Source organism: Bos taurus, chromosome 7 (genome assembly GCF_002263795.3).
Source record: "Bos taurus isolate L1 Dominette 01449 registration number 42190680 breed Hereford chromosome 7, ARS-UCD2.0, whole genome shotgun sequence".
Lineage (NCBI taxonomy): Eukaryota > Metazoa > Chordata > Mammalia > Artiodactyla > Bovidae > Bos > Bos taurus.
In genome coordinates this window covers 14957932-14985238 of record NC_037334.1, presented here as the reverse complement: position 1 = coordinate 14985238, position 27307 = coordinate 14957932, and the positions used below count along the sequence as shown (strand labels likewise).

General features: G+C 54.0%; 1 protein-coding gene, 1 long non-coding RNA gene and 1 other non-coding gene across 10 annotated transcripts in view; 2 read left to right on the top strand and 1 right to left on the bottom strand.

Moving 5' to 3' along the window:
* Positions 1 to 27307, bottom strand: part of PDE4A (phosphodiesterase 4A) — a 44482-nt gene that overhangs the window by 5601 nt on the left and 11574 nt on the right. For 3 of the 7 annotated variants that reach the window (XM_024994123.2, XM_024994122.1, XM_059888095.1), the window contains 12 exons: positions 11623 to 11814; positions 10545 to 10581; positions 10351 to 10421; positions 9512 to 9561; positions 9239 to 9351; positions 5409 to 5502; positions 3685 to 3908; positions 1564 to 1662; positions 1287 to 1451; positions 954 to 1053; positions 652 to 806; positions 168 to 290 (listed from right to left, as the gene is read on the bottom strand). In XM_024994123.2, the coding sequence (XP_024849891.1) occupies positions 168 to 290; positions 652 to 806; positions 954 to 1053; positions 1287 to 1451; positions 1564 to 1662; positions 3685 to 3908; positions 5409 to 5502; positions 9239 to 9351; positions 9512 to 9561; positions 10351 to 10421; positions 10545 to 10581; positions 11623 to 11814 (1423 nt within the window). 7 annotated transcript variants of the gene reach the window in all.
* On the top strand, positions 5900 to 10197 carry LOC112447345 (uncharacterized). 2 transcript variants are annotated; one of them, XR_003035473.2, is made up of 3 exons: positions 5900 to 6098; positions 9148 to 9408; positions 10029 to 10197. It is a non-coding gene; the product is annotated as an uncharacterized lncRNA (long non-coding RNA). The 2 variants fall into 2 exon arrangements; XR_009495164.1 differs by having other exon boundaries at positions 5939 to 6098; positions 7008 to 9408.
* On the top strand, positions 18294 to 18366 carry TRNAE-UUC (transfer RNA glutamic acid (anticodon UUC)). The gene has a single exon. It is a non-coding gene; the product is annotated as a tRNA-Glu (tRNA).

Genomic DNA, 27307 nt, shown 5'->3' with positions numbered 1-27307 from the left:
ATTGAGTGAGATGGGGGAGACGGGAGTTGGAAAGGGTTAGGTGGCAGAGGAGAGAAAAGACAAAGAAGATGGGCAACCTGGGAGCTGGGGGCAGAGTGAGGGGCAGCAACCCAGACCTAAGGGAGGAGGGAGGGAAAGAGTCCTTATATGGTCTGTGTGCGGGGCACCTGGATGCGGTCGGAATAGTTATCCAGCAAGAGGACCCCTGAGCTGGTCACTTTCTTAGTCTCCACCATGGTCTTCAGGTCAGCCAGGAGGGTCATGTGCTTGGACATATCCGTGGCCAGCACCTGTGGGCAAGGACTTGTCATGGGGGCCCTCAAAGCCTGGCCACCCTCTGTACCCACCCAACCCAAAGTTTTCACTGAGCACAATCAGCCCCTGTGGAATTCCCTGGCATACCAGTGGTTAGGACACCCCTTTAGCTTCCACTGAAGGGGGCACAGATTTGATTCCCGGTCAAGGAACTAAGATTCCACATGCAGGGAGTGGGGCAAAAAAAAAAAAAAAATCCAACCCCCACAACCTCCTCCCAAAGGACGGTTCTCCTACTCGGGGCCTGTCTATCCCAGACTCAGACCAGACCCTCCCCAAATTCCCCTAGGCCCAAAGGCGACCTTCCGCACTGTCCCCGCCCCTCGCCCCGCCCACCATGTCGATGACCATCTTGCGCAGGCTCTGCCGCTGGCGCTTGCCGAGGTTCTGGAAGATGTCACAGTTGTCTTCCTGCAGCAGCTTGAAGCCCACGGCCAGGTGGTGATTTTCCAGCACCGACTCGTCGTTGTACATGAGCGCCAGTTCTGAATCTGGGTCCCAGGTCAGGTTGGGGCAGTCAGAAGAGACGACCCACCCAGGATGCCCCCCGCTGGGAGGGGCCAGCGTAGGCCCCGCCCCCAACCCAGCGGGCCCCACCTCCAGCCCAGCAGGCCCCGCCCTCACAGAGGGCCGCTCACTGGTGTTAATGAGGAACTGATTGGAGACTCCAGGGTGGTCCACGTCGTGGATGGCAGCCGCGAAGAGGGCAGCGAGAATCTCCAGGTCCGTAAACACGGCCTAGGGGCGGAGCAAGGGGGTCAGAGAAAGGCAGGGGTTAGAAAGATCGGGAGTCAGAGAGAGGGTAAAAGAGAAATGAGAGAGTCAAGAAAGATGGGGGTCAGGAGAGAGAGGAACAGGGTCAAAGAGAGATGGGAGGTCAGGGACCCAGGGTCAGAGAGATAAACAGGAGATTCAAGATGGGCAGGGGGGGAGGGGAGGCTGGAGAGACGGGGTGCCCAGGTGGTGCTCACATCCAACGCAGGTGTGGCCAGCAGCACATGGGTGGACTGCAGCACGTCGGCTGCGTGCAGGCTGTTGTGGTAAGCCACATCCGGGTGGTAGTGGTCCTCTAGGGTCAGCATGTATGTCACCATAGTGTCCACCGGGATGCGGAACTTCTTCAGCAGGTCCCGCTCCTGCGGGCAGAGGTCGGGGGATGGTGGCCCTCCCTGGCCCTCAGCTCCTCACTCCTCCCTCTCCCTCGCAGCTGGCCCCACTCAGCCCGCCCTACCAGGAATCTCACCGTACCTGGAATATTGTGTACATGATACAGCTGAGGGAACGCCCCCCAGCGTAATCTGACACGCGAAAGATGTTCAGGCCCCACTTGTTCAGGTTTTCCAGTTCCTGGTGGAGACGGAGGCCACAGGTCAGGAGCCCCTGAGGCCAGGACCCTCTAGACTCTCTTCTAGGAGTTCAGAGGTGTTAATTGCTCTGTCTTGGCCAACTCTTTGCGACCCCATGGACTGTATGTAGCCAGCCAGGCTCCTCTGTCCATGGAATTCTCCGGGCAAGCCTACTGGAGTGGGTAGCCCTTCCCTTCTCCAGGGGATCTTTCCCACCCAGGGATTGAACCCGGTTTCCTGTGTTGTAGGCAGATGCTTTACCATCTGAGCCAGGTGTTCAGAACCCTAGTCTGCATAGTGGGACCATTATCACTCAACCAGTGGGTGATGTGGTCAGCAGTATAGAATTTACCACCCAGGTCCTACTGGGCCAGAAAATAACAAAGCAACCCCAGTGTCTATTGAGTGCCTATAAGCTACCCAGCACTGCACTAAGTGCTTGATTTCACATAGCAGGTGAAGGAACCCAAACTCCAAGCAGTGACAAGACTCACCTAAGACCTTACATCTCACAAGCAGCAAGGCTGGGATGTGAACTCAGTGTGGCTGACCCAAAAGCACGGTTCAGCTTCAGTTAAACTGCTCTTGGGCACCGGGAGGAAAGGAACATGGGCTAGTTTTTCATGTCTTTGCAGAATTCAGAACAGTGCCAGGGACTTCCCTGGTGGTCCAGTGGATTTTGCACTTCCACTGCTGGGAGCGTGGGTTCAATCCCTTAGTTCAATCAGGGAACTAAGATCCCTCATGCCCTACTGCATGGCCAAAAAAAAAGTGCCAGTACACAGTAAGTGCTTAATCAACACTGGGTAACTGCATATAGCACTGGCCATTGCTGGCACATGGAGGGTTACAAGAAAAGTCAGCTGAGTGAGCTGCTGAGCTTGTGTCGAGTCCATTGTACAAATCAATGTGGGAGTCCTCTGGCCTAAGATTTCACAGAAAAGCCAGGAGGTGAATCCGGGTTTGGTCTGTAGTGGATGCTGTTGGATTCTGTGCAGATTCCTTCCACTGGTAAGCATGTCCATCCCCCAGCTGCTGGAGCTGTTACACATTCTCACAGCTGTCCTTTCTCAAAAATCTGCTCTGGGGGGAACACGAAGATCCCACATGCTGTGTGGTGTGGCCAAAAAAAAAAAAAAACTTCACAAAACTGCTCTTTCTGCACTAGAGCTATGTAGAGGGGGTGAGGGCATTCACCCTGGGGACAGCCTCCAGTCAATGACAAAAGGTCAGTGCAGCCAGCACAAGACTTTCCTGGTGGTACAGTGGATAAGAGTCTGCTGCCAATCCTGGTTCGATCCCTGGTCTGGGAAGATCCCACCTGCCATGGAGCAACTAAGCCTGTGAGCCACAACTGCAGAGACAGTGCTCTAGAGTCCGAGATCTGCAACTACTGAACCCATGTGCCACAACTGCTGAGCCCACATGTCACAACTCCTGAAGCCTGTGTGCCTAGAGCCTGTGCTCTGTAACAATAGAAGCTACTGCAAGAGAAGCCCATGTACTGCAACAAAGAGTAGCCCCCACTGCAACTAGAGAAAGCCAGTGCACAGCAACGAAAACTCAGTGCAGCCAAAAATTAACTAATTAAAAAAAAAATAGGCCAGCAGGCTTGCCTCAAGGTGGTTCAACTCAGTGGTGCTGTTCATACGTTGACTCCAGCTGAGACCACCCGCCTCTTTGCTCATTAGCTCCTTCCTAAACTGCTTCCTGGACTTCCCAGAAAGCACTAGCGGTAAAGAGCTCACTTATCAATGCAGGAGATTCGGGTTTGATCCCTGGGTGAGGAAGACCCCCTGGAGGAGGGCATGGCAACCCACTCTAGTATTCTTGCCTGGAGAATCCCATGGACAGGCACACAGCGCATACTGGTTCCTTCACTCCGCCTTTCCTGAGAGTCTCAAAGGGCAGGTATACCGCAATCCTCATCTCAATCTGACCCAAAGCCCAGTCCTTCACTGCCCCCGCCCCCAGAACCCTGCCCCTCCCTCCCCAGCCCCGCCCCCGCTGAGGCCCCACCCACTTGGGCTAGGCGTTCCTCTTGATCAGTCTTCACACCAAAGCGGGGCATGCTGGAATCGTTGAGGCTGCTGCTATGCATCAGCTTCTTCACTCCGGTTATCTGAGACATGGGCTGAAGCTGTGGCCCAGGGGCCGGGGGCTGCTGGCAAGGTCTCTGCCGTGGCGCTTGCTGTTTCTCCCGATCTTTGATCGTGGGTGATGGGATCTCCACTTCATTCCGCTTGTCTGCGGAAGACAGAGGAGAGGCAAGCATGGTTACCCCACTGAAGCTCCTTCATCTGGCTCTCAGACCGTGCCTGCCTTACCCCTCAGGCCCTGAAAATTCTCACCCAGGAGGTCAGACCTAGTCCTGGTGTCATGCTGTTGGTTGCTTATAGACTGGAAACCAGAGCGGAGGTAGGAATTCTTCTGGGAGGTGGTGGGCTGGAGTGGGGACCCCAGGGCCAGACGAGAGCTGTGGGGTAGCCCCAGTCCAATCACCAAGTTTGGCGAGGGGGTGGCATGGGAAGTCAGGAGGCAGGGTGGGGGCGCTAGAGAGGGCTTCTGTCTGCCTCGGATAGGCAAGGACCCTTCTCGGGCTGGGAAGACAGCCCCGCGGTGACCCAGAGGACTGGTTGGGGTGGACAGCGCTGGGAGGCGGGAAGGAAGGGTGGTCTCTGGCTCCATGGGCCCACCCCTACCCCCTGGACATCAGCCTGTCTGGGGGCCAGCCCCAGAAGTCTCTTTTCCTGAGCTCTTTAGGCCTTCCAGAGTCCAGCCAGGGCCACCCATTGTGACCTGGGTCCCACCAGTCAATGACAGGGCCCAAGAGGGCTCATTTGCATGCTGTGCTCTTATTGGCTGGGTCTTCAGCATTCAGGCACATCACACACTCAATGGTGGGAATGTTTGAAACCTTCTTTCCAGCTTGGCTGGGGGGGCAGGTAACCTGAATTGGGGAACTTTGGTGATCAATTCTGAAGGTGAAATTACCCTGACTTTGTCAGGGATAGTCTCAGTTAAGGCTCTTGGCTTCAGGATGAGGGGAAGGCTGACCTTGGAGGTCATTGTGAGCTGAAGGGTTCCAGTGAATCTGAGGTATTCTACCTTTAAGTTTCTGAGTTAAGGAATTCTCCAGAGTTTGGGGAATCACTGTATAGGTTTAAGCTAAGCAAGAGAATCCTATTGAATTTGGGTATCTAAAGTTTGGGGGTCTACTGAATTTGGGGGTATTGTACCAAGTTTGGGCATTCTATTGAATTGGGGAGATTTCAGCTTGGAGGTTTTTTAAAGGTTTGGGGGTCTTTATGGGCTTTTAAGGGCAGGAATTCCCTTACATTTGAGAATTCCACTGAGTCCGGGCATCTCTCTTGAGTTTGAGGGGTCTTCTGAGTTTGGGGCAAGGAAATTCAAGGTTGGAGATTCTACTGAATTTTGGGAGACTGAGTTCTATTTGAGTTTGGGGGTTTCTTGGGGTCCTTGAGTTTGAGTTCCAATGGGGTCCCACTGAATTTGGAGGGACTTTGCAGCTTTAAAGTAGGGGTTCTACAGGAGTCAGGGGTCTCACTAAATTGGAGGGTATCAGAGTGTAGGAACTTTTGACGTGGTGACTTTGACCTTTGGGGAGGTGAGTCAGGGTCCCTTGGGCAAATGTGTGCAACAAGACTCAGGGTCTGGGGTGCCCCCCAACAGTCCAGTTATGCATCCCCCCTGTCACACACACACACAGTGCTGCCCTTCACTCACCCAGGAATGTGGTGGAGATGTACTCAGAGACCTGGTTTCCTGACCTGCTCATCTCTGACAGGTGTGTGAGTTCACGGTTTAGCATCCTCTTGAACTAAGGTGAAGGAGGCAAGAAGGAAGGCATGATGGGGTGATGGCAGGGGTTGGGGGGGGTAAGGTCAGGCCTTCCCAAGAAACCTCTGAAGAACCCAGGAGCCCCTCTCACTTCTCTGCTCAGCCAGCACAGCGCTCAGCAGGCTGTGAGAGGGGAGGGGTCAGTCCTTCCTCTCCTCCCAACTCTCGATGGGGGTCCCCAGGCTTGGGGAGTGCAGCCCTCCCTCTCTGAGGAAGGGGGCTTCCTCTCACCATACTCCCTCTTTCTGCCCCCAAGGAGGAGTCAGAGGGGCACCTGTGGAAGGGAGGGGCTCCTGCTTAACAGGGAGCCAATGGGGTGTCAGGAGAATCCCGTCACCATGGTGATGGGAGTCTCCTTAGCAACTCCCCCTCCAACCAGCTGCTGAGCTGGGGAAAAGGGGGCAGGCCGTGGGCCCCTTAACCCCTGACTTCCCAGACCTACCCCTGGCCCAGGTCTTCCCAGACAGGGACCCCACACGCCAGGGTCCTGGCCCCGCAGCCCTCAGCCTGGTTTGAAAGGAAGGAATGCAGTCCTGAAATTCTGGGTGAAGATGTTTGGCTGGGGCAGGGAGAAGGGTGAGCAGAGGAAACCCTAGTTCAGTCACTAGGGGAGGGGGGGTTCCCATCATAGCCCCCTCTCCCCCAACCTCAGAGGGGTGGACAGATGCACAGATGGACAGGGGATGCCTAGAACCAGCCCTGGGGGCTCCTCTGGGTCTCCCCGTCTCTCTTCACACAAGTGGCCGCTGTGACATTGTGCATGAGGAGAAAGGGCATCGGCTCCCCACCCCCAAGCTCCACCAAAGCGCCCCCTGAACTGGAGCCGACTGTCCAGAGAGGCAGGAGGGACTCTTGGCAGGAAGGGTGAGCCTGCCCAGCCCACATCGGGAGAGGCACTCACTCCTCCCAGGGCTGCTAGAGGCCCTGGGCACCCATAGAGAGACACACATCCACACACAAGATGGACCCACAAAGTCACACAACTGCACAGAGTCACAGACCCCCCACTTACACAGTGCTACACAGCCCCCAGACACACACATCAAGGAGCACACACAATAAAGCAGTCACTGAACTCAGGGTCACATGCCCCAGAAAAATCATGCAGCTCTGGGCTCATAAACATGGCCCAAAACACACCACCACAATCAGAACCATGTGATCTCGGCCAGGGCCATCCCCCAGTCCATGACCCAGGCACACAAGCCCACGGGCCTCAGGCAGCCCCCCACCACTCCAGACACACACACACATGCACGCTGTGGTCACACCCAGAGAGAGACCCACACCCCCAGCCACCCACCTTCCACGCCCAGCCCCGGGCCACACACAGAGACACAGTCACCAGGCTTCATCTCCAGGCCACACACGTGCACAGATGCACACACAAGCCCAGACCGGGGGCTGGAGGGTGCGAGGTGGGAGGGCCAGAGCTGGGTCTCTTGCCCATCCTCCACCCTGAGTTCCCCTACCTGGTCCCACCAGCCCACCAGCCACGGCTTGGAGCAGGTCTCGCAGAAGAAATCCACCAAGGGCATCGTGGAGTCTTGGCCCCGCTCAGGGCTGCCGCACACAGAGGCTGGGCTTGGGGAGTCCCGGGGTTAGCAGCTATTGTGGCAGGGGGCGGGGTGCTGGGCAGTGGAAGGGGGAGCCGCGGAGGGGCCCAGGCCGGCCCAGCAGGGCTGGGGGGCTCCCTTCCCCTCCGCGCTCCCGGCAGCAGCCCTGGTTACATGGTTTGCCTGCCGTGGGCCCTGCTGGGCCCCCGTGCGGCAGCAGCAGTGGCTGGAGGTGGCCGGGGACCCCTGCCCATGGGGGGAAGGTGCAGGGCGAGGGTCCCGGGAGGAGGCTTCGGAGGCTCTGGGCTCCGTGTGTTCGCCTGTGTGTGTGCGTGTGCGTGCTCACTGCAGCACTGGCAGGCTGCATGCAATGTCAGGTGGTGCTGGGGGTGGGGGGGGCATTAAAGGGGCACTGGAGCCCATGGGCCTCAGGCAGGACCCAGGTGAGGTTGCCAGGGATGGGCAGGGAGGCACACACACCCGGCAGAGGGCATGCCCCCACCTCGCCGTGGACACACCCAGCGACAGACACACACACCCACATGCTCCACACACCAACACACAATCAGACACAAATTCCACTCCACACCACTACAGACACTTGACAGACCTGACCACACTCTGACACCCAAATGCTTTCAGTCCTATGCTAACCACACAAACACACACACACACAGTCACAATTCTGTTGTTCAACACATTTCTAGGAATACAATAGAGCACACAGAGGTACAAATACCTCTAGACACCCATTCCCAGAATATGGACTCACAACCAGAAGTGCAGACACACACTAAGGGATAAACACCCAGATACTGGACACACTTGCAGACACACTCAACACACCCACAGACACACTTGTAAACAAACATGGATACCCGTATGGCCTCAGACACAAATGTGCCCTGACTAATCTATAAGGGAATACGCACACTCACACCCACGCTCCACACGCACATACCCCATTGCAGAAATACACCCGCAGACCAACATTCAGACACACAGTCACATTCTCAGATGCTCCACACATACTCTCAGGGACACAATTGCCCTAGACTCACATGTTCCCAGACAAACCTCCACCCACGGGTGTGCGCACCCCCCAACACAGACGCCCCCACCTGCACATTCATTTCCTGACAGGCATCCTCCCACCAAGCTGTACAACTCCAGGTGGCATCATTCACATTGCCCGCTTCCTGAATGGCGCCCCCTGGAATTGTGCAGTGCACAGTCAGCACAACTGTACATGGATGCCTTGCACTCTCTCCTGTGGCCTTGCAAGCACACACACACACACACACAGAGTCACAGACACATGGAGATACACACTCAGATTCACAACTGGACTAACTCACATCTCTAGACATACACACCCCCCTGGTATAGCCCCCCACACTGACAGCCCCACATTGTCAGCTGTGCATATCCTTATGCCCTCCATAGATACACTTGTGCATGCCACTCCTGATGGATCTTATTGGGATACCCCCCACTCCCCTCCCCTCCTCCCTGCCCAGCACTGCAATCGGGTAACCAACAAACAGTCATATAGCCACAGATACACACTCATAAACCATACAAACACAACCTGCTCCCCCCAGGACAGAAGGTCACCTAGGGACACCCCCCCACACACACACACACACCAGGTCTACAGGAGATACAAAGTCAGATACACACACACACACACACACACACACACCCCAGGTCTACAAGAGATACAAAGTCAGATAACACACACACACATACATACACACATACACACACACACATCCCAGGTCTACAGGAGATACAAAGTCAGATAACACACACACCACACACATACACACACACACACACACACACCAGGTCTACAAGAGATACAAAGTCAGATAACACACACACACCCCACACACACACCAGGTCTACAGGAGATACAAAGTCAGACAACACACACCACACACACACACACCCAGGTCTACAGGAGATACAAAGTCAGATAACACACACACACACATACACATCCCAGGTCTACAGGAGATACAGAGTCAGATAAAGGACACCCAGGGTCTGACCCCACCCCACAGGCTCTAATCACAGGTGGACCACGCCCATTGGCCACGCCCCATAGCTAACCCCGCCCCCAGCCGTTGGCTCCACCCCGCTGCTCCTACACACCTTGTGGGAAGCCATCTCGCTGACGGAGCGATAGGTCTGCATGGTTTCCAGCTGCTCCAGACACCAGTCCAGCTCCTCCAGTGTCTCTCGGGCCAACTGCTGACACGTCTCCTCTGGGGAAGGGGCAGCCGGGGCGGTGACTGCGAGGGTTCGCATGGAGACCCCCAGAGGTGATGGGGGCCCGTCTGATGAGTAGGGCACTGGGAAAGGGGGCGAGGGACCCCGCACTGGGGCACCACGAGGGGCCTTTCTCATGCCCTTGGGCTTGGTTACCTGATAGCGTGGCCTTGCAGACGGGGGTTGGGCCGCCCAGCGGGGACCGCCTGCAAAAAATCGGGCCCCAACCTCAGCCTGGCCCTCCCCGTATCTCTGCCTCCCTCTCTCCATGAAGAGTTCTGACTTTCCTTTTTATGAGCCCTCTCTGTGTGTCCCAGGCATGCTGCCATTTACTCTGCCCGCTGCCTCTCACAGAGCCTCACAAAAACCCATTTTACAGATGAGGAAACTGAGGTTCACGAAGGTGGAGCCACCTTCCTCAAGACGATATGGCTGGTTGGGTCAGACCCTGTGTCTCCAAAGTCCCTGCTTCCCTGACCATCCCTCCCCTGAGTTCCTTGAACCCCAGGATAACTCTGCCCCACCCCCCGCCCCCCAGGGCTCCCAGAGGAACCAGCAGCTCTCAGCCTCACCCCTGCCCCCAAATAAGAACTACTTCTATTCAGTGAGCATTTACTATGTGCTGGGCAGTATTCTAGCACTTTCTATACATCACCTTCTCAACTTCTTACAGCGGTTTCCAGTTGACAGAGGCAACACAGACGGCTAATTGCCTGGCAAGCTGGCATCACTGCCAGGAGTGGCTCAGAGGCTGGGGTGGCTGACCACTCATGACCGCAGCCTTGAGTGTCCATACCCCTCCATCTTTGTTTATAAAAGTTTCCCCGACTTAAGAATTTGAATCACAATGGTTTACTGGCTCAGTGGCAGCTGTTGGCTAAACAGAGGCTCAGAGAGGTCAAGTGCCTGCCTGAGGTCACACAGCAGCTGTGAGAGTTGGACCCAGGTGTGTTGAGCCTCATGATCACAGGCCCTGGGGCCCAGCCTCCACTTACTTGTTGCTGGGAATGGGCACATTGGTCAGGAGGGAGAAGTTGCTACGAACGCTCCGGAGACTGGCCAGCACCTGGGTGGGGGAGCCAGGGTGAGGAGAGGGACCCACCCAGAGCGAGGAGCTGGGGCTGGGCCCCTGTCCCCAAGTGTAGGGGAGAGTCAGAGCCCCTTCCCTTCTTAGGGGAGGGGGTCTTACCTGGGCAAACGGCGTGACGATGAGGTCCTCTGCATGCCTGCAAGGACAGGGGTAGGTCAGGGGTCCTCACAGTGGGGCTCCCAAGGGTCTGGGGTGGACAGGGGCTGGGGCTACCAGAAAAGCAAGTCACTAGGGTGTCACTCTGTGGGGGACTGGGCCCTGGGAGGCTGGTGGACAGGAAGGGGGCTCTGTGGGGTGGGGGAGGGGTGCTTATACCTCACAAGGATGGTTACGCTGCAGGGGCTTGTTCTGAAGGAAACGGTCAGGGAGAAGGGTTCAGGTGGGGCAAGGTGAGGTGGCGCAGAGACAAAAGGAGGGTGGTGAACACACCTCAGAGGCTGAGCTTGGAGAAACTAGTAGTGGGGAGGGGGTGGAGGACAGGAGCTGGGGGGAAGGGGTGATACAGATGCCTCACTGGGTCGGGACAGGGCTGGAGGATTCAGTAGAGGAAGAGGGCTGAGGAGATGGGGGTGCTCACACCTCTGTGCTATTGTTGCTTAGTTGCTTCAGTCGTGTCCGACTCTCTGCGACCCCATGGACTGTAGCCCGCTGGGCTTCTCTGTCCATGGGATTTCCCAGGCAGGAATACTGGAGTGGGTTGCCATTTCCTTCTCCACACACCGCTATAGGTGGTCGTGTAAGGGGGCTGGTTTAGGGAAGCCTAGACATGGGGAGGAAGAAGAGGGTCAGCCGAGGTGGACCCTCTGGAAGTGGTAGCCAGGAGGGGCTCAAGTGGGGTTCCCTTGCTGGAGAGATGGGATAAGGTGGGGCCAGGCCCCTGAAACCAAGGGGTAGGAGTGGGCATGGGCAGGTTGGGTGGGTGGGCACTGTAGGGACATGGGTGGGGCTGGGCCTCAGCTCAGAGTGGCCAGGTGGCGGGGCAGAGACAGGGTGGGCACTCATACCTCACTGGGTGGGTATGCTATAAGGGGGTTGAGTCCTCAATAGGGAATAAGGGCGCTGTTTAGTTTTTGCCAAGGACCATGGGGTGGGCTGGGGGTTGGGCAGCCCCCGTCCCCCCTTGCTGGGGCCAGGAGGCCTGGAAGAGCCAGCCAGGGGGGAGATGGCAGGTGCTCACGCCTCGCTGGTGACCGACGAGTTCCGGGACATGGTCTTGGGTGACATGTCATAGTCACTGTCTGAGCGGTAGAGAAACGACTCCCGGCGCTGGCTGGTGGCCGCACCAGCATGCAGCACGAGGCCCGGGCTCGCCTGCGAGTCCAGCGGGCTGCGGCCTGGCGATGGTGTCGGTCCATTCTCCGCCTCCAAGCTGCAAGGGGTGGGCGGGAAGAGGGGTCAGTGGGCTGAGATGATATTGAGGGGGGGCGTCGAGAGGAATAAGGAGACCCAGGAAATTCCTGACAAGAGAGACAGATACCTCAGAAAAGGTGGGAGACAGGAAATTAGAGAGACCACCTTTGTGTGCCTGGTCCTGCTGCCAGAGCTAAGGGACACTGCCGTGACCCAGACAGACCATGATCTGTGCCCCTCACATACATGACACTGCGAGGGCTGGTCTAGAAACAGGCCAACCGAGCAGCACTGCACATCCCCAAAAGTTGTGGGGTCTTCCTCGCTCTGTTCTTCCCTTGGTACCTCAGAGCAATCAAATCTATTCAAGAATAATCTGTCTGCTTCATACCCCTTCCTTGGCCAGCCTGCCCATCATCACTTTCCTGGGCCAGGACATTTGTCTTTGCTCTGGCCCCTAGCTGCTTCTGTTTATACCCCTGTCTGCTTCCCTCAGCAGCCAGAGGAAGCCTGTGAATACCTGAGTTGGGTCACATCCCTCCTCTGTTTAGAACCTTCTCTGGCTCCCAGTTCACTCAGAGCCAAAGCCAAAGTCCTTGCTGTGGCCCACAAGGCCCTGCCCCCATACCCACTACGCCCTTCATGGACTCTGCTGCAGCCATAATTGCTTTCTGGCTGTTCCCTAAATATTCCAGGGATATTCCTGCCTCAGGGCCTTTGCACAGGCTGTCTCCCTGGCCCAGATCTCCAGTGGCTCCCCCCTCCTCTCAAATGTTGCCTCTTCAGGAAGGCCTCCCTCAACCAACCCATCTGAAATATCATCCCCTGCCCTTACATTTCATATTTCCCTTCCTTAAAATAAATACTACTTACCCAACACATTCTATGTTTTACTTTTCCGCTGTTTGCCTTCCCTTCTAGAACTAAGCTCTACAGAGCAAGGATTTTTGTCTGCTTTGTTTACTGCTGGATCTCTGGCTAAGAACATGGCCTGGATGCCCAATAAATGTTTACTGAATGAATCAATCTATGAATGAATGAATGAATGAATATACAGGCTGGATGGTGCCATCCAGGGAATTAAAACTAGGTGGGTGGCTGGAAAGGTGATTTTTAGCTGCTGTGGTGGAGGCAGGTCTCTCTGAGGAGGTGATATCTGAGCAGGGCCTGAAGGATGAGAAGGAGCAGGCCATGGGGTCAGGAGGTGGGAGAAAGCACTCCAGGGTGAGGGAACAGTAAGTGAAAAGGCCCTGTGGCAGAATCTGTTTTTTGTTGGAGGACCAGCAAGGAAATTGGTGTCACTGGAGTGGAGATATAGATAGATAACAGAGACACAGCTAAATAGAGGATACAGCAGGACTCCATTCTGTTGGCACTGGCAAGACAGAGCCTCTGGATGAGGTAGGAAAAAGCTGGCTATGCCACTTCCCAAATGTACAACTTGGGGGAAAAGACCAAATTTCCGTTTCCTCTTCTGCAATATGGGGGCAACCACTGCCTGCCTCAGGTCATCCAGGTAACCAGCGTTAACACAGGTAACACGCTCAGGGTGGTGCCTAACAGGGAGCTCAAGAAACACTGGCAGCTGTAAATCTATCAGCCCCCTAACTGTAAATCTATCAGTATCCCTGGGGAGGGAACTCACCTAGGCAATTGATATGAAGGTTTGAGGATAAGTGTGGGGAGCTGTGTGCCTGTGACATGCTGTGTGACCTCGAGAAGGTCACTGCCCTCTCTCGTCTGTGACTCTGTTAAAATGAGGGTGTTAGACTGGTCAGCAGATTTCAGGCTGTGCTCTGGTGAGTACAACTGGGTAGGGAGAGAAGAAATAGAATCCTCCCTGCACTTTCTGGTCCTCCTATTGAATGTCGGTCTAAGATTTTATTTGAATGTTCCCTCTGCTAAGAAATAAACCTGAGGGAATTCTCTTGGGGTCCAGTGGTAAGGACCCTGCATTTCCACCACAGGGGGCCCAGGTTCCATCCCTGGTCAGGGAACTAAGATCCCACATGCCATGTAGCCTGGTCAAAAAAAAAAATCTGAAATCTCCTAGACCAGGACAGCATTACCAGCTTCTATGCTGCTGCTGCTACTAAGTTGCTTCAGTCATGTCTGACTCTATGCGACCCCATAGATGGCAGCCCACCAGGCTCCCCCGTCCGTGGGATTCTCCAGGCAAGAACACTGGACTGGGTTGCCATTTCCTTCTCCAATGCATGAAAGTCAAAGTAAAGTTGCTCAATAGTGTCCAACTCTCAGCGACCCCATGGACTGTAGCCCACCAGGCTCCTCCGTCCATGGGATTGTCCAGGCAAGAGTACTGGAGTGGGGTGCCATTGCCTTCTCCCACCAGCTTCTATACATGGACTCTTTTTCCTGGGCCAGCCCTGGGATGGGGGGATGGGGGGGGAGGACTTCACTGCCTCCATTTTACACATGAAGAAACTAAGGTTCAGAGAGGATGATTGGTTCCAGGTCACACAGTAAGGTCATGGTGCAGTCAGAATTCCACCCCAAGTCTTGGGATTCCTCAGATCAAAATCTTAACTGCTGCCCTCTGTTGATGACCCCCATCAGAGCACATTCCCCTCATTAGAGCAAATTTTTCCAGGGTTCAGGCAGCCAACATAAAAAGCAGAGTGGGGCTGGGGGCCCTGGGTTCCAATTATAGGAAAGAAACCGGAAATTTTAAATAGTTGAAAACTCAAACTTCTTTTGAAAACAAACTTCAGAAAACATTTTAAAAACACTGAACACTGCTCTGCAAAAGACACTGTCAAGAGAATAAAAAGACAAGCCACAGACTGGGAGAAAATATCTGACAAAGGACCGGTATCCAGAATACATAACAAACTCTGAAGATGGACTTCCCTGGTAGTGCAGTGGTTACGAATCTGCCTGCCAATGCAGGGGACACAGGTTCAAACCCTGATCCAGGAAGATCCCACAAACCGCAGAGCAACTAAGCCCATGCACCACAGCTACCAAGCCCACGTGCCAAGAGCCCGTCCGTGCTCCACAAGAGAAGCCACTGCAATGAGAAGCCTGCGCACCGCAACTAGAAAGAGCCCTTGTGCAGCAACGAAGATTCAGTGGAGCCAAAAATAGATAAATGAAAATTTAAAAAGAAGACAACTCAATGCAAAAATGAGCAGAAGTATGGACAGTTCACCAAAGAAGATACACAGATGGCACATTCGCACAGGAAACATCATTCCTCCTTAGGGAAATGCAAATTAAAACCATGAACTATCCCTTTGCACCTACTAGGATGCTAAACAAACAAAAATTGACAAGGATACCAAGTGGTGATGACAAGGATCCATCCTTGTCACCACAAGGATCCCATCACTGATGGGAATGCCAAGTGGTACAGCCACTCTGGAAGACAGCTGCTTGGTTTCTTATGAAATTGAGCATACCCTAATTGTACAATCTGACAACTACACTCCTATATATTTACCCAAGATAAATGAAAACATGTCTGCTCAAAAACTTGCTGACTAGGGACTTCCCTGGTGGTCCAGAGGCTAGGACTCCACGTTCCCAATGCAGAGGGCCCCAGTTCGATCCCTGGTCAGGGAACTAGATCCCACATGCTGCAACTAAGAGTCCACATGCCTCAACTTAAGATCCTGGATGCCACAACTAAGACCGGCCCAGCACAGCCCAAATGAGTATATATATATAAAAGCCTGCTGACTAGTGTTTATAACAGTTCTCTTCATAATCACCCAAATCTAGAAACAACCAAACCAAATGTACATCAGCAGATGAATGGATAAATGGTAGCAGATCCATGCCATGGAATGTGTGTATGCTTAGTGGCTCAGTTGTGTCCAACTCTTGCGACCCCATAGACTGTAACCTGCCAGGCTCCTCTGTCCATGGGAGACATTCCTCCAGGCAAGAACACTGGAGTGGGTTGCCATTTCCTTCTCGAGGGGATCCTCCTGACCTAGGAGTTGACCCCAGGTAGACTCTTTACTGATTGAGCTATAAGGGTATTCAGCAATTTAAAAAAACACAAAAATAAACTACAGACCTTTGACTTTTTTAAATGGGGTGTTTTATTAGTGGCTTGGACTAAGATGGTTGTGGTGAGTTACTGAGAAATGGTTGTATTTGGAACATATATTTAAAAGAAAACCTAAGGGATTTATTTATGAATTATTTGTACAGGATGAAGGAGAAGAGTCAGTGATTTCCTTGACTTATGATATGTCCTGATAAACCCATCATAAATCAAAAATATCAAGATAGCTGAGGGCTTCCCTGCTTGTCCAGTGGTTGAGAATCTGCCTTGCAATGCAGGGGATCCCTGGTCTGGGAAGATCTCACATGCCACGGGACAACTGAACCCGAGCAACCACAACTACTGAGCCTGTATTCCTGAGCCCACAAGACGCAACTACTGAGCTTTTGTGACATGACTGCTGAAGCCCATGCACCCTAGAGCATGTGCTCTGCAACAAGAGAAGCCACCACGAGAAGCCCTGTGCACCGCAATTAGAGAGTAGTTGCTGACTGCTGCAACGAGAGAAAGCCCTTGAGCAGCAATGAAGACCCAGTGCAGCCAAAAATAAATACATAAATTTGAAAAGGATAGAGAGCCTAGAAATAAACCTTCACATATATGTGGTCAAATGACTGTCAACAAGGAAGCCAAGACCATTCAATGGAGAAAGGACAGTCTTTTTAAAAGATGGTGCTGGGAAAAACTAGTTACCCGTTTACAGAAGAATGAAGTGGGATCCTTACCTTATACCATATACAGAAATTAACCGCCAGTAGATCAAACATCTAAATATAAGGGCTAAAACTATAAAACTCTTAGAAGCTTCATGACATTGGATTTGGCAGTGATTTCCTGGACATGACATCAAAAGCACAGGCAACAAAAGAAAAAATAAATTAGGGAATTCATCAAAGTTAAAAACTTTTGTGTATCAAAAGACTATTCAGGGAGTACAAAGGCAATCCATAGAATGGGAGAATATTTTTTTAACGGTCCTTTTTTTCTTTTTTCGGCTGCACCATGGGGCACATGAGATCTTAGTTCCCTGACCAGGGATTGAAACTGTGCCCCCTGCAGTGGAAACTTGGAGTCCTAACCACTGGACTTCAAGTAATTTCTGAGAGAACATTTTTGCAAATAACATATTTGATAAGGGATTCATGTCTAGACTGGGCTTCCCTGATGATTCAGACTGTCAAGAACACAATGCAACTCCTGCAATGCAGGAGACCTGGGTTCGATCCCTGCGTCAGGAAGATCCCCCGGAGAAGGAAATGGCAAGCTACTCCAGTGTTCTTGCCTGGAGAATTCCATGGACAGAGGAGCCTGGTGGGCTACAGTCCATAGCATTCCAGAGTCGGACACAACTGAGCGACTAAGCGCACGTGCAATGTCCAGACTATATAAAGAACTCCTAAAACTCAACAACAACAAAACAGACAACCTAATTAGAAAGTGGGAGGGAGGTCCCTGGTGGTCCAGTGGTTAGGGCTTGGAGCTCTCACTTCTGAGATCCTGGATTCATTCCCTGGTTGGGGAAATAAGATTCCACAAGTCATGGGCATGGCAAAAAAAAAAAAGGGGGGGTATAACCCTTAAACATTTCTTCAAAGAAGACATACATATGGACAATAAACACATGAGAATATGCTCAACATCACTGGTCATTAGGAAAACACAAATAACCCCAATGAGATACCACCCATCAGGATGGCTACTATTAAAAAAAAAAAAAGGAAAATAACAAGCGTTGGCATGCATGTGGAGAAACTAGAATACTTATATACTGCTGGTGAGAATATAAAAAGGTGCAGCCACAGTAGAAAAGAGTTTGGCGGCTCTGCAAAAACTTTTAAGCCCAGAACTACCATGTGATCCAGCTATAGGCATTCCAAGTACATATACCCAAAAGAATCAAAAGCTGGGGACTTCCCTCGTGGTCCAGTGGCTATGACTCCACACTTCCAATGCAGGGGCCCCGGGTTCGATCCCTGTCAGGGAACTAAACCCCACATGTGGCAACTAAAAGATTCAGCACGTGGCAACTAAGAGCCAGCGCAGCCAAATAAATAATTTTTTAAAAAAGAAAGGAAATTCTGACACAGGCTACAACATGCATGAACCTTGAAAACATCACACTAAATGAAATGTCAGACACAAAAGGACGATATTGTACAATTCCCCTTACATGAGGTCCCTGGAGGAGTCAAATTCATAGAAAAAAGAAAGCGTGGTAGGGGCCGAGGGCCAGGGGAGGGGAATGGGAGTGAGTGTTCCATGGGGACGGAGTTTCGCTTTAGGAAGATGAAAGTGTCCTGGCAATGGATGGCGGGGGAACAGTTGCACGACAATGTGTGTGTATAACGACACTAAATTGTACAGTCAAGTTAAAGTGGTAAACTTTATTACATATATTTTACTACAATTAAAAAAAAAAACTTCTCATGCAACAGATACTAAAAAGGTTGAATTTTGGAAATTCCCTGATGGTCCAGTGGTTAGGGCTCAGTGCTTTCACTGCCGGGGGCCTGGGTTCAATCCCTGGTCAGGGAATTTAAGATTCCACAAGCAGCAGGGCACAGCCGGAAAAACAGTCGAATTTTACTATATGTTAATTTTTTAAGTCAATTAAAAAAAAAAAGGAGTAAAAATACTCTTAGATCATGAATTTGGGTCTTTGATGATAATGCCCATTTATTGAGCACCTGCTGTGTATTGAGTGCCAGGATAGATCCTTTTAGATTTATAGGAATAATAAGGTTGTGGTTTAGTTGCTCAGTTGTATCTGACTCTTTTGCAACCCCCTGGACTATAGCCTGCCAAGCTCCTCTGTCCATGGGATTTCCCAGGCAGGAATATTGGAGTGGGTGGCCATACCCTCCTCCAGGGGATCTTCCGCACCCAGAGATCGAACCAGTGGCACTCGGATTCTTTATCCCCGAGCCAACAGGGAAGCCCCAATAATAAGATACTCAGTATTTGCCTTGTGCCCGGTACTATCTGTAATTTTGTGTGTTTGTCATTGTTTTGCTTTTTGTCTTTTGGCCGCACATGGCACGTGGGATCTTAGTTCCCTGACTAGTTCTCGAACCCATGTCCCCTGCATTGGAAGCACAGGAGCTAATCTCTAGACCATCAGGGATGTCCCTCCTGGTACCATCGAAGTGCTTTGTACACATGACCCCAATCAGGTCTCCCACCAATCCTGCGAGTCGGGTTCTATTAATGTCCTGTGTCAATATGGAGGTTGAGGTGCAGAGAGGGAGTGAGGGGCTGGTGGCCTTCCCGCCTGTGAATGAGGTCCTGTCTCCCAAGGTCCCACCTGGATTTTGGGATTCTGCTGAGTGCCACTGGGGAGGGGAGGAGAGGGACACATACCTCCATCCTGAGGACCTCAGCCCCACCCTAGGAACTGAAGCTGCAGTTGGGGGAACTTGAGACCCAAGCCCAGAGGACACCCAGCTAGACTTGTGGGCAGATCCCACAGCCCCAGGGGGACTCAGCTCACGTAAGCAGGAGCCCAGAGGCCCAGATGGGAAGAAGAGGTTCTCTGGGGCCCTGCTGTTTGTGCTTCCAGGAGCGAATGCCCCCTGGGCTGTGGAAGGACAGAGGAGAGAGGATCAGGTGTGTTGAACAGCAGCCTGAGAGGGACTGAAAGAGAGAGTGTGTGTGTGGAAGGGGCGGGAGCAGGTGTCTCAGCTACCCCTCAGAATCAGACCCAGAGCTGTTGGCACTCACTCCTTCCTCACCTGCCACTGCTCACAGTAGCCAAAGTCAGGTTGGAGGTGGCTCCAGCAATGTCCCAATGGGACCCAAAGCCGCAAAACCCGAGTCACGGGCAGCCAAAAGGCCCTGACCTCACAGGCACATACCCAGACACTTCATCAGAAAGCAAACTGAAGGACTTCAGGGACTTCCCTGTTGGTCTGGTGGTTAAGACTTCCAATGCAGGGGGAGCAGGTTTGATCCCTGCTTGGGGAACTAAGAGCCTACAAGCTGCACGGTGAGGCCAAAAAAAAAAAAAAAAAAGGAAATGACTTGCCCAAGACTCTCCTTTGGACAGGCTGACCACTTGACAGCATTCAGATGGAGCTACTACCTGCCTCTACTCCTCTGAGGGCCCTGGGCCCGCCCACCTGGGCTCCTGGAGCATCAAATTGGGCCCCTGGAGGACTGGGCAGCCCAGGGACAGACGCAGGCTTTGGAGTTCTGCCGCACAGGCCGATACGAAACAAACAAGCGGTGGAGGTGGAGGGGGCAGGAGAGGAGACAGGTCCCCATTGGTCAGACTCATAGCGATCACAGTAGCCAATTGCTATCAAATGTCACATGCTAGGCACTCTTGTATGCCCAGACGGGTCCTCATGCTCCATTTTCCACAGATAGAAACTGAGGCACAAATAGGATAAGTAACTTGGCTCATGGTAAAGCACGATTAGAACCAGGCCACCAGGCTACAAGGCTGCTGCCCAGTAAATCACTGGGTGTCTGTCTCCCCCAGGCAGGCCTGCCATCTCCCCGGGCTCCCTGCCCCACTCCACCTGACTCCCTCGCAAGAGGTGCCAGGCAGCCTTCATGGAAAGGCCTGGCATTTGCTTTGTGAAGGTCACACGGAGGTTGGGGGCGGGCAGTGGTGTGTGTCTGCCAGGCCGGCACATGGTGCCAGGTGACACGGCAGTTTGTGGGGCTGGTTTGCAAGGAGGGTCTGTATATGTGGGAGTCCAGGGGGGTGTGTACATGCTCTGGAGCCCCCATGTGCGTACACTTGTCTATGTGGATCTGTGTGTGGTCTCTGTGTTGGAGTCTGCATGGATCTGTGTGTCTATGTGTGTGTGACCTTGTCCTCGACTCCTCAGGGGGTATGAGGCATGAATGCTCCTGTGTGTAACAGAGGGCAGGTGGAAATCGGTCCTGAGTGTGTGTTGCAGTGCAAGTGTGCTCCTGCAGTCAGTGTAGTGAGTGCAAGGGGGTGTGAGACCTAGGTTTCTGTGTTATGTCTGTCACCACAGCCACGGCTCACCTGTGCTCCATCAGCCACAAGACCCATGCCTTGCACAGACCACACCAGGTGACCTCAATTACCCTGTGTGGGGGTGTGTCTGTTTGTGTCTTATGTGGCTGCGTTTGTGGACTGTGTGCATCCATGCGAGAGCGCATGTGTGTGTCTGGGTGTCTGAAGGGGTCGATGCAGCGGAGCAAGAACAAGACTAGAGTACTCTGAGAATTCTAAGAACCTAGAGACCACTTCTCTGCCCCAGTGCTGTCCAGCAGATTCGAAATGCCCCCCTACCCCAGGTTTTCCAGCAGGAACCTCCTCCCCACCCCCACCCAACTTGGTTTTCAAGCCTGGCAGCCCCAGCAAGGAAGAAGAGAGGGTAAGGCTGGAGGCACTGAGCAGACAGGGCTGGAGGGACCTGGCTTGAAGCCAGTGGCCTGGGAGTGGAGCCCAGGTGACGCGGGACACACATATTTGCTGCCAGGGTGAATGCCAAAAGCCCAGGTTTAGGGGCACAAGGAGCGTGGAGGAATCCTGGGTAGGTGGGAAGGGGGCAGGACCCAGCATCCATTCTGGGGGCCACCATCTGCAGGAAGCCCTAGGCAGCACCCAGTTTAGGGCCAGAGAAAGAGGGTGAGGCTCCAGGCAGAAACTAAGAACCACTTTGGGGACTCCCCCAAGGCAGACTGCTCCCTGCACCCCCTCCCCATACACAAAGCAGTCAGAGCCCTTCGGTGGCAAAGGAGGGGACTGGCCGCGGGCCACCCACCTGACAGATCTGCCTGGAGGGTACCAACAGGTGTCCTCTTCGCTGAAGGAGAAGTGGACCAGTGACTCAGGGCCCGCGGGAGGCAGTGCCAGGGCAGGGGGCCGGGGCCGGACCCGGGGTGCCGCACTGGAGCGCATGAGTGCCAAGCGCCGACGGCGTGCGCATGGGTACGACCGCGAGGCGGGGTGGCACGCACTGCTCGCCAGGCCCGAGGTGTTTGCGGCGGCTACCGCCGGCGCCGCCTCCACACCCGCCCTCCCGGTGACCCCCCCAGGGACGTCCCCGGGCGTTCGGGCGTCCCCTCGTCCTCTGCGCCAGGGAGGGCTCCGCGCCTGCCTCCTCCCGCGGGGGGCCCTGCGGAACTCTGCGCATACTTCCCGCTTGTCTCTCTTCCCCCGGGCCTCGGAGGGTGCCCCAGGCTCCGGTTTCCCGGGCTCCGAGCCCGCCTCTGACCCCGCCTTCTCTCCCGCTTCCCTGACGTCGAGCTGGGCCCGCTGGAGGTCTCTGAACGCCGCGTGTTCCCCGGGGAGAAACGACTTGCCCGCGGGTGCAGTACAGGGTCCGGTGACATGGATGCGGGGGAGGAAGAGTTAGGGGCTTGAGGGGCGGCGCAGAGGTGAAGACAGAGACACAGAGAGAAAGCGGAGATAGGCACTGACTGCCCCGCCCCAGCCCTTTCCAGCCCCAAACCGGGCTCCCAGGGACCTCGACCCCCTCCTCCTGATCGTGCCCCGCCCCATCTCTTCCCCAAGTCCCCGGACTCGGGTTCTAAACAAGTTGCAGGCCGGAGAGTACGGAGGATGATGGGGGCTCCGGAGAAGCCCCCCGAGTCAGCCCCGGGCCTACCTCCGGGCCACCAATCTGCAGTTTCCAAGATAAACGGGACACCGGAGAGTCACACCGGATGTGGCCTCCCGGCTCCGCACCCCGCAGGCTTACCGCCCCCGCGGCCCACTCTGGGCCTGGGTACGAAGTGAACGTTCTTTTGCCCTCTTTGTGCCTCCTGGCAAGGGAGCTCCCACAGGGCAGCGCTGGCCCCATTTCACAGGCCGTTCCATTAAGGATAACACAACCCAACGTACGTCCCCAGATCATCCTGGGTGGCAGGGGGGCTCCACTCTGCCCCAAAGCCCGACCGCAACTTCAGGTCTGCACAGGAAGTGGGAGGCATGTGGCGTTTATTGAGCGCCTACTGCATGCCTTATCAGATGTCTCCACGGCAACCCTGCCGGGCAGAGATGATTTTTATCGCTGCCCTGTGACGGAAGAGGAAAAAGTGAGGCTGAGCGAGCTAGTTGCGAGCCCCAAAACCCGCGGCTCGCGCCTGATGGCCAGGGTAGGGACTCGAACCCACAGCCACCGGCGCACACTTACCCGGCCCACGCCTGGCGGCCCAAATCCTGAAAGCCACGGAGAAGTCGAAGGCGCCTGCGGAAAGTTGGGGACGGGCTGGCAAAGAAGACCGGCGAGGCAGGCGGAGAACGTGGGCGGCGGGGCGCGCGCGGGGCAAGGGGCTCGGGCAGGAACGCCTCGTCCTCGGTGGCCGCCGCTGCCGCCGCCGGGAAGGCCTCCAGCTGTCGTTCAGGGATGCGGCCCAGGCCGCGCGGCCGCGCCATGGCCTGGGCGGCGCGGGGCGGCCCCGCCTCGGCGGGCGCTGGAGAGCAGCGCCGCCCACCCCGCGCGGCCCACGCAGGCCGGCCGCCCTACCCCGGGGCCCACGGGCCCCTCCCCTCCCGGCCGCCTCGGCCCTTCCGGCTATGCGCTAGGGCCGCCCCTGGGGCGGAGCGGGCCAGGGGCCCCCACGCGGCCGCGGCGGGGACACCCCACACACGCTGGGGGCCCCCGCAGTTCCCCTGACGTCCTTACAATCTCCGGAAGCGTCTCTACAAACTCTGGGGATGCCCCCTAGATTTCTGGGGTGCGCTCACACACACCTCCCACGATGTTGAGAGGCCCTACAGACCTCAGGGGCCTGAGACTGAGAGCCCCACTATCCCAGGGAGGGCCCCTACTATCTCTGAGATGTCCCCACACAACCCAGAGATACCCCCCAAATTCCTGGGTTCCGCCACAAAATCCAGATGCCTTGAGAGACTCCCATAGACCCACACACACTCTCATAGCCCCCTGACGTCTGCTCTTTGTTCCTGAGACATTCCCACAACGCCCCAGGGCACCCCAAGAATCACAGGATGCACCCACAAATATCAGAGGTGCTTTGAGAGCCCAGGAGAAACCCCTTCAGATCCCAGGACAATCTGTATGGTTCTCAAATGCCCACCAAACCCCCTAGAGCATTCCCACCAACCCTGAATCATGTCGAGACCCTCCAAACACCCCAAGAAACCCCCACAGCTAGAGCATTCCCACGGATCTCCATGAAGCCCTCCCAAATCCCAGGGTCCCTCACAGACGTCAAGAATGTTTCCACAGTCCCTCAGATTTCCCGCCCCCATAGCTCCGCAGCACCCCTGAGATGCCTCTAGTGCTGAGACCCTAACATAAACTCAGGGATGCCTTAGGATTCAGGGGATGTTTCCATGACTATGGGGATGCCACCAAAATCTTGGGGTGCCCCATGGACCCCAGAGGCACAACTAGATTCCTCTACAGCTCCTAAGACAGTCCTGAAACCCTGTGCTACCCCTGGAATCCAAGATGTATCCACAATCCTTGGGGCAGCCCCAGAATACCCCCCACAGTGTCCGAGACATGCCTCATAACTCTTAAGAGACCCCTAGAAGCTCTGAGTGTGCTCACAGTCCCCAGACACAACTAGGGCTTCCCCAGTCCTGCTACTCCTTAGACTCTCTGAGGTATTCTTTAGAATCAGGGCCCCCTCAGTCATGAGGTGGCTCCAAGAACTTGACCTCCCCTCAGCAGTGACTTCTACGGCGCCCAGTGGTGGTGGGTTTGCATGTGCAGTCACTGTGACTCTGTTGCGGTGGCATATTATCCCCTATCACAGATGAGGAAACTGAGACTCAGAGAGGTGAAGATTCTTGAATAAAGTCAGCTCTGCCTCTGCTCAGTCGCTTCAGTCATGTCGGACTGCGACTCCATGGACTGTAGCCCGCCAGGCTTCTCTGTCCGTGGGATTCTTCAGGCAAGAATACTGGACTGGGTTGCCATTTCCTTCTCCAGGGGATCTTCCCGACCCAGGGATCAAACTCAGGTCTCTTGCATCTCCTGCATCGGCAGGTAGATTCTTTATATATTGAGCCACCTGGGAAGCTTGAAAATCAGCTAACTAGTTATAATTCCAATGCCTACCCCTCCTGTCTGTGACTCCTTTGGGTTAGGGAAGGGGAAGAAGTTTAAAATAAGAAAATGGGGCAAATCTCTAAATCTAAATCATCTCTGTGAATCTCTCCCCTTTGTACCTGTTGGCTCCCAAGTCAAGGGGCACTAAGCTGGACTACGTAGGCTTGAGTCTGGCCTCCAGTATTTCTTATTCATCTGACCTTGAGCCAGTCACTTCATTTCATGGAGCCTCAGTTTCCCCACCTGTAAAATGGGTTCAATAACATGACACACCTCAGGGATGGACATGTAAAAGGCTCAGAGAAGTGTCTGGACATAATAAGCACTCACTGAATGTTAGTTACTTTTTCTTTTTTAGAGTTTGCTCCAACTACAAGTGCTGGGGCAGCCGGTGACACTTCAGGGAATTTTGAAGGGCTGATCGTCAGAACAAGCGGTCCTGGCAGCTGGTAGGGCCTTACCCGAAAATTCCTCCACCAGGGCAATAAAGCTCATGACTGCCCACACCAAAATGTGTTCCCAAGTCCAAGGTTGGACTCCTCATCACACAATGGGCCAGTAAATCAAGAGACGAGTTGTTGGGGCAAGAAATATCGACATTATTTGGAAAGTTAGCAAGCCAAGAGGATGGTGAACTCATGGCCGAAAGAACCATCTAGTAATGATTATTATTATTGGAGAAACATTTATGCTGCTGCTAAGTCACTTGAGTCATGTACGACTCTGAGCGACCCCATAGACGGCAGCCCACCAGGCTCCCCCGTCCCTGGTATTCTCCAGGCAAGAACACTGGAGTGAGTTGCCATTTCCTTCTCCAATGCATGAAAGTAAAAAGTGAAAGTGAAGTCGCTCAGTCGTGTCCGACCCTCAGTGACCCCATGGACCGTAGCCCACCAGCCTCCTCCATCCATGGGATTTTCCAGGCAAGAGTACTGGAGTGGGGTGCCATTGCCTTCTCCGAGAAGCATTTACAGAGAGCTTATAATGCGTAAGCCGTGCTATCCACTAACCAGAGGATATAGACAATGGTTATGATGATAATGATGATATAGCAGCTAACCTTCAGAATACTTCCTGTGCATTCACCGCCTCTAGCTATGATCTCATTTAATTCTCACAAAATGCCCATGAAGTGACACTAGTGTCCCATTTTATAGACGGGAAATCTCAGTCTTGGAGAAAAACAACCTGCTCAAAGTCACACAGCCAGTGAGTGGCTGAGCCCAGCTCTAGGTCAGTGGCTATCTCTCTTTATTTCATGACTGCCCCCTGAGTGCCTTTTTATTTATTTTATTTATTAAAATTTTTTTTTTGCCACACTGCATAGCATGTGGGATCTTAGTTCCCTGATCAGGAATTGAACCCATGCCACCTGTACTGGAAGCATGGAGTCTTTTTTTGTTGTTGTTGTTGCAGGGCTGGGGCTTCGTTGCCACAGGCTGGCTTTCTTTACTTGCTGTCAGCGGGAGCTACCCTCTACTTGGGGCGCACAGGTTTCTCACTGCGGTGGCTGCTCTTGCTGGGGAGCATGGGCTCTAGAACAGGCTCAGTAGTCGTGGCTCACAGGCTCTAGATCGCAGGCTCAGTAGTCGTGGCACACGGACTTAGTTGCTCTGCGGCATGTGGAATCTTCCTGGACCAAGGATCAAACTCGTGTCCTCTGGATTGGCAGGTGGATTCTTCACCCCTGGTGCTGTGTGCTCAGTCTCTTCAGTCGTGTCTGACCCTTTGCAACCCCATGGACTATAGCCCGCCAGGCTCCTGTGCCCATGGGGATCCTCCAGGCAAGAATACTGGAGTGGGTTGCTGCCAGGGAAGTCCTTCTGAGTGTCTTTTTAGATGCTCCCCTCCCCACCACAGTTGCCTCCTCCATGTAATAATGTTAATGGCATAGATATGCTGTATATCTATTTATATACTGGGTATATATCCAGGCTTTATACATAACGCTTTTCTTCACACATCCGCTCCAAGAACCAAATTTCACCCCCTGGAGGTGATGTCACCTTGTTGAGAATGCAGGGTTTCCCTATCTTGACACTATTGACATTTAGCACCTATGATTCTTCGTCCTGGAGGGCAGTCCTATGAGACAGGAGCAGCAGTAGACAGTCTACCGCCTCCCCACTAGATGCCAGTAGCAGCCCCCACACCCAGTCACGACGACTAAAATGTCCCCAGCCATTGCAGATTGCCCCTGGTTTGGAACTCTTGCTCTAAGCCCACTAAGACCCATGCCCTGGCCACCAGGACCCTTCAGTCCAGGTACAAACAAAAAGGAAGGGCCTTCATACTTACCTGCCCTCAGGGTTCCCTGAATTGTTTTGCTGATTCTTCAAACCAGACTTTGAGAAAATAGGGTTCACACTAGGCCCATTTCAGAGATGGGGAAGTCAAGCCCACCAATTCCCTGGTGATCCAGTGGCTAAGACTCTGCACTGCCAATGCAGGGGGATCAGGTTTGA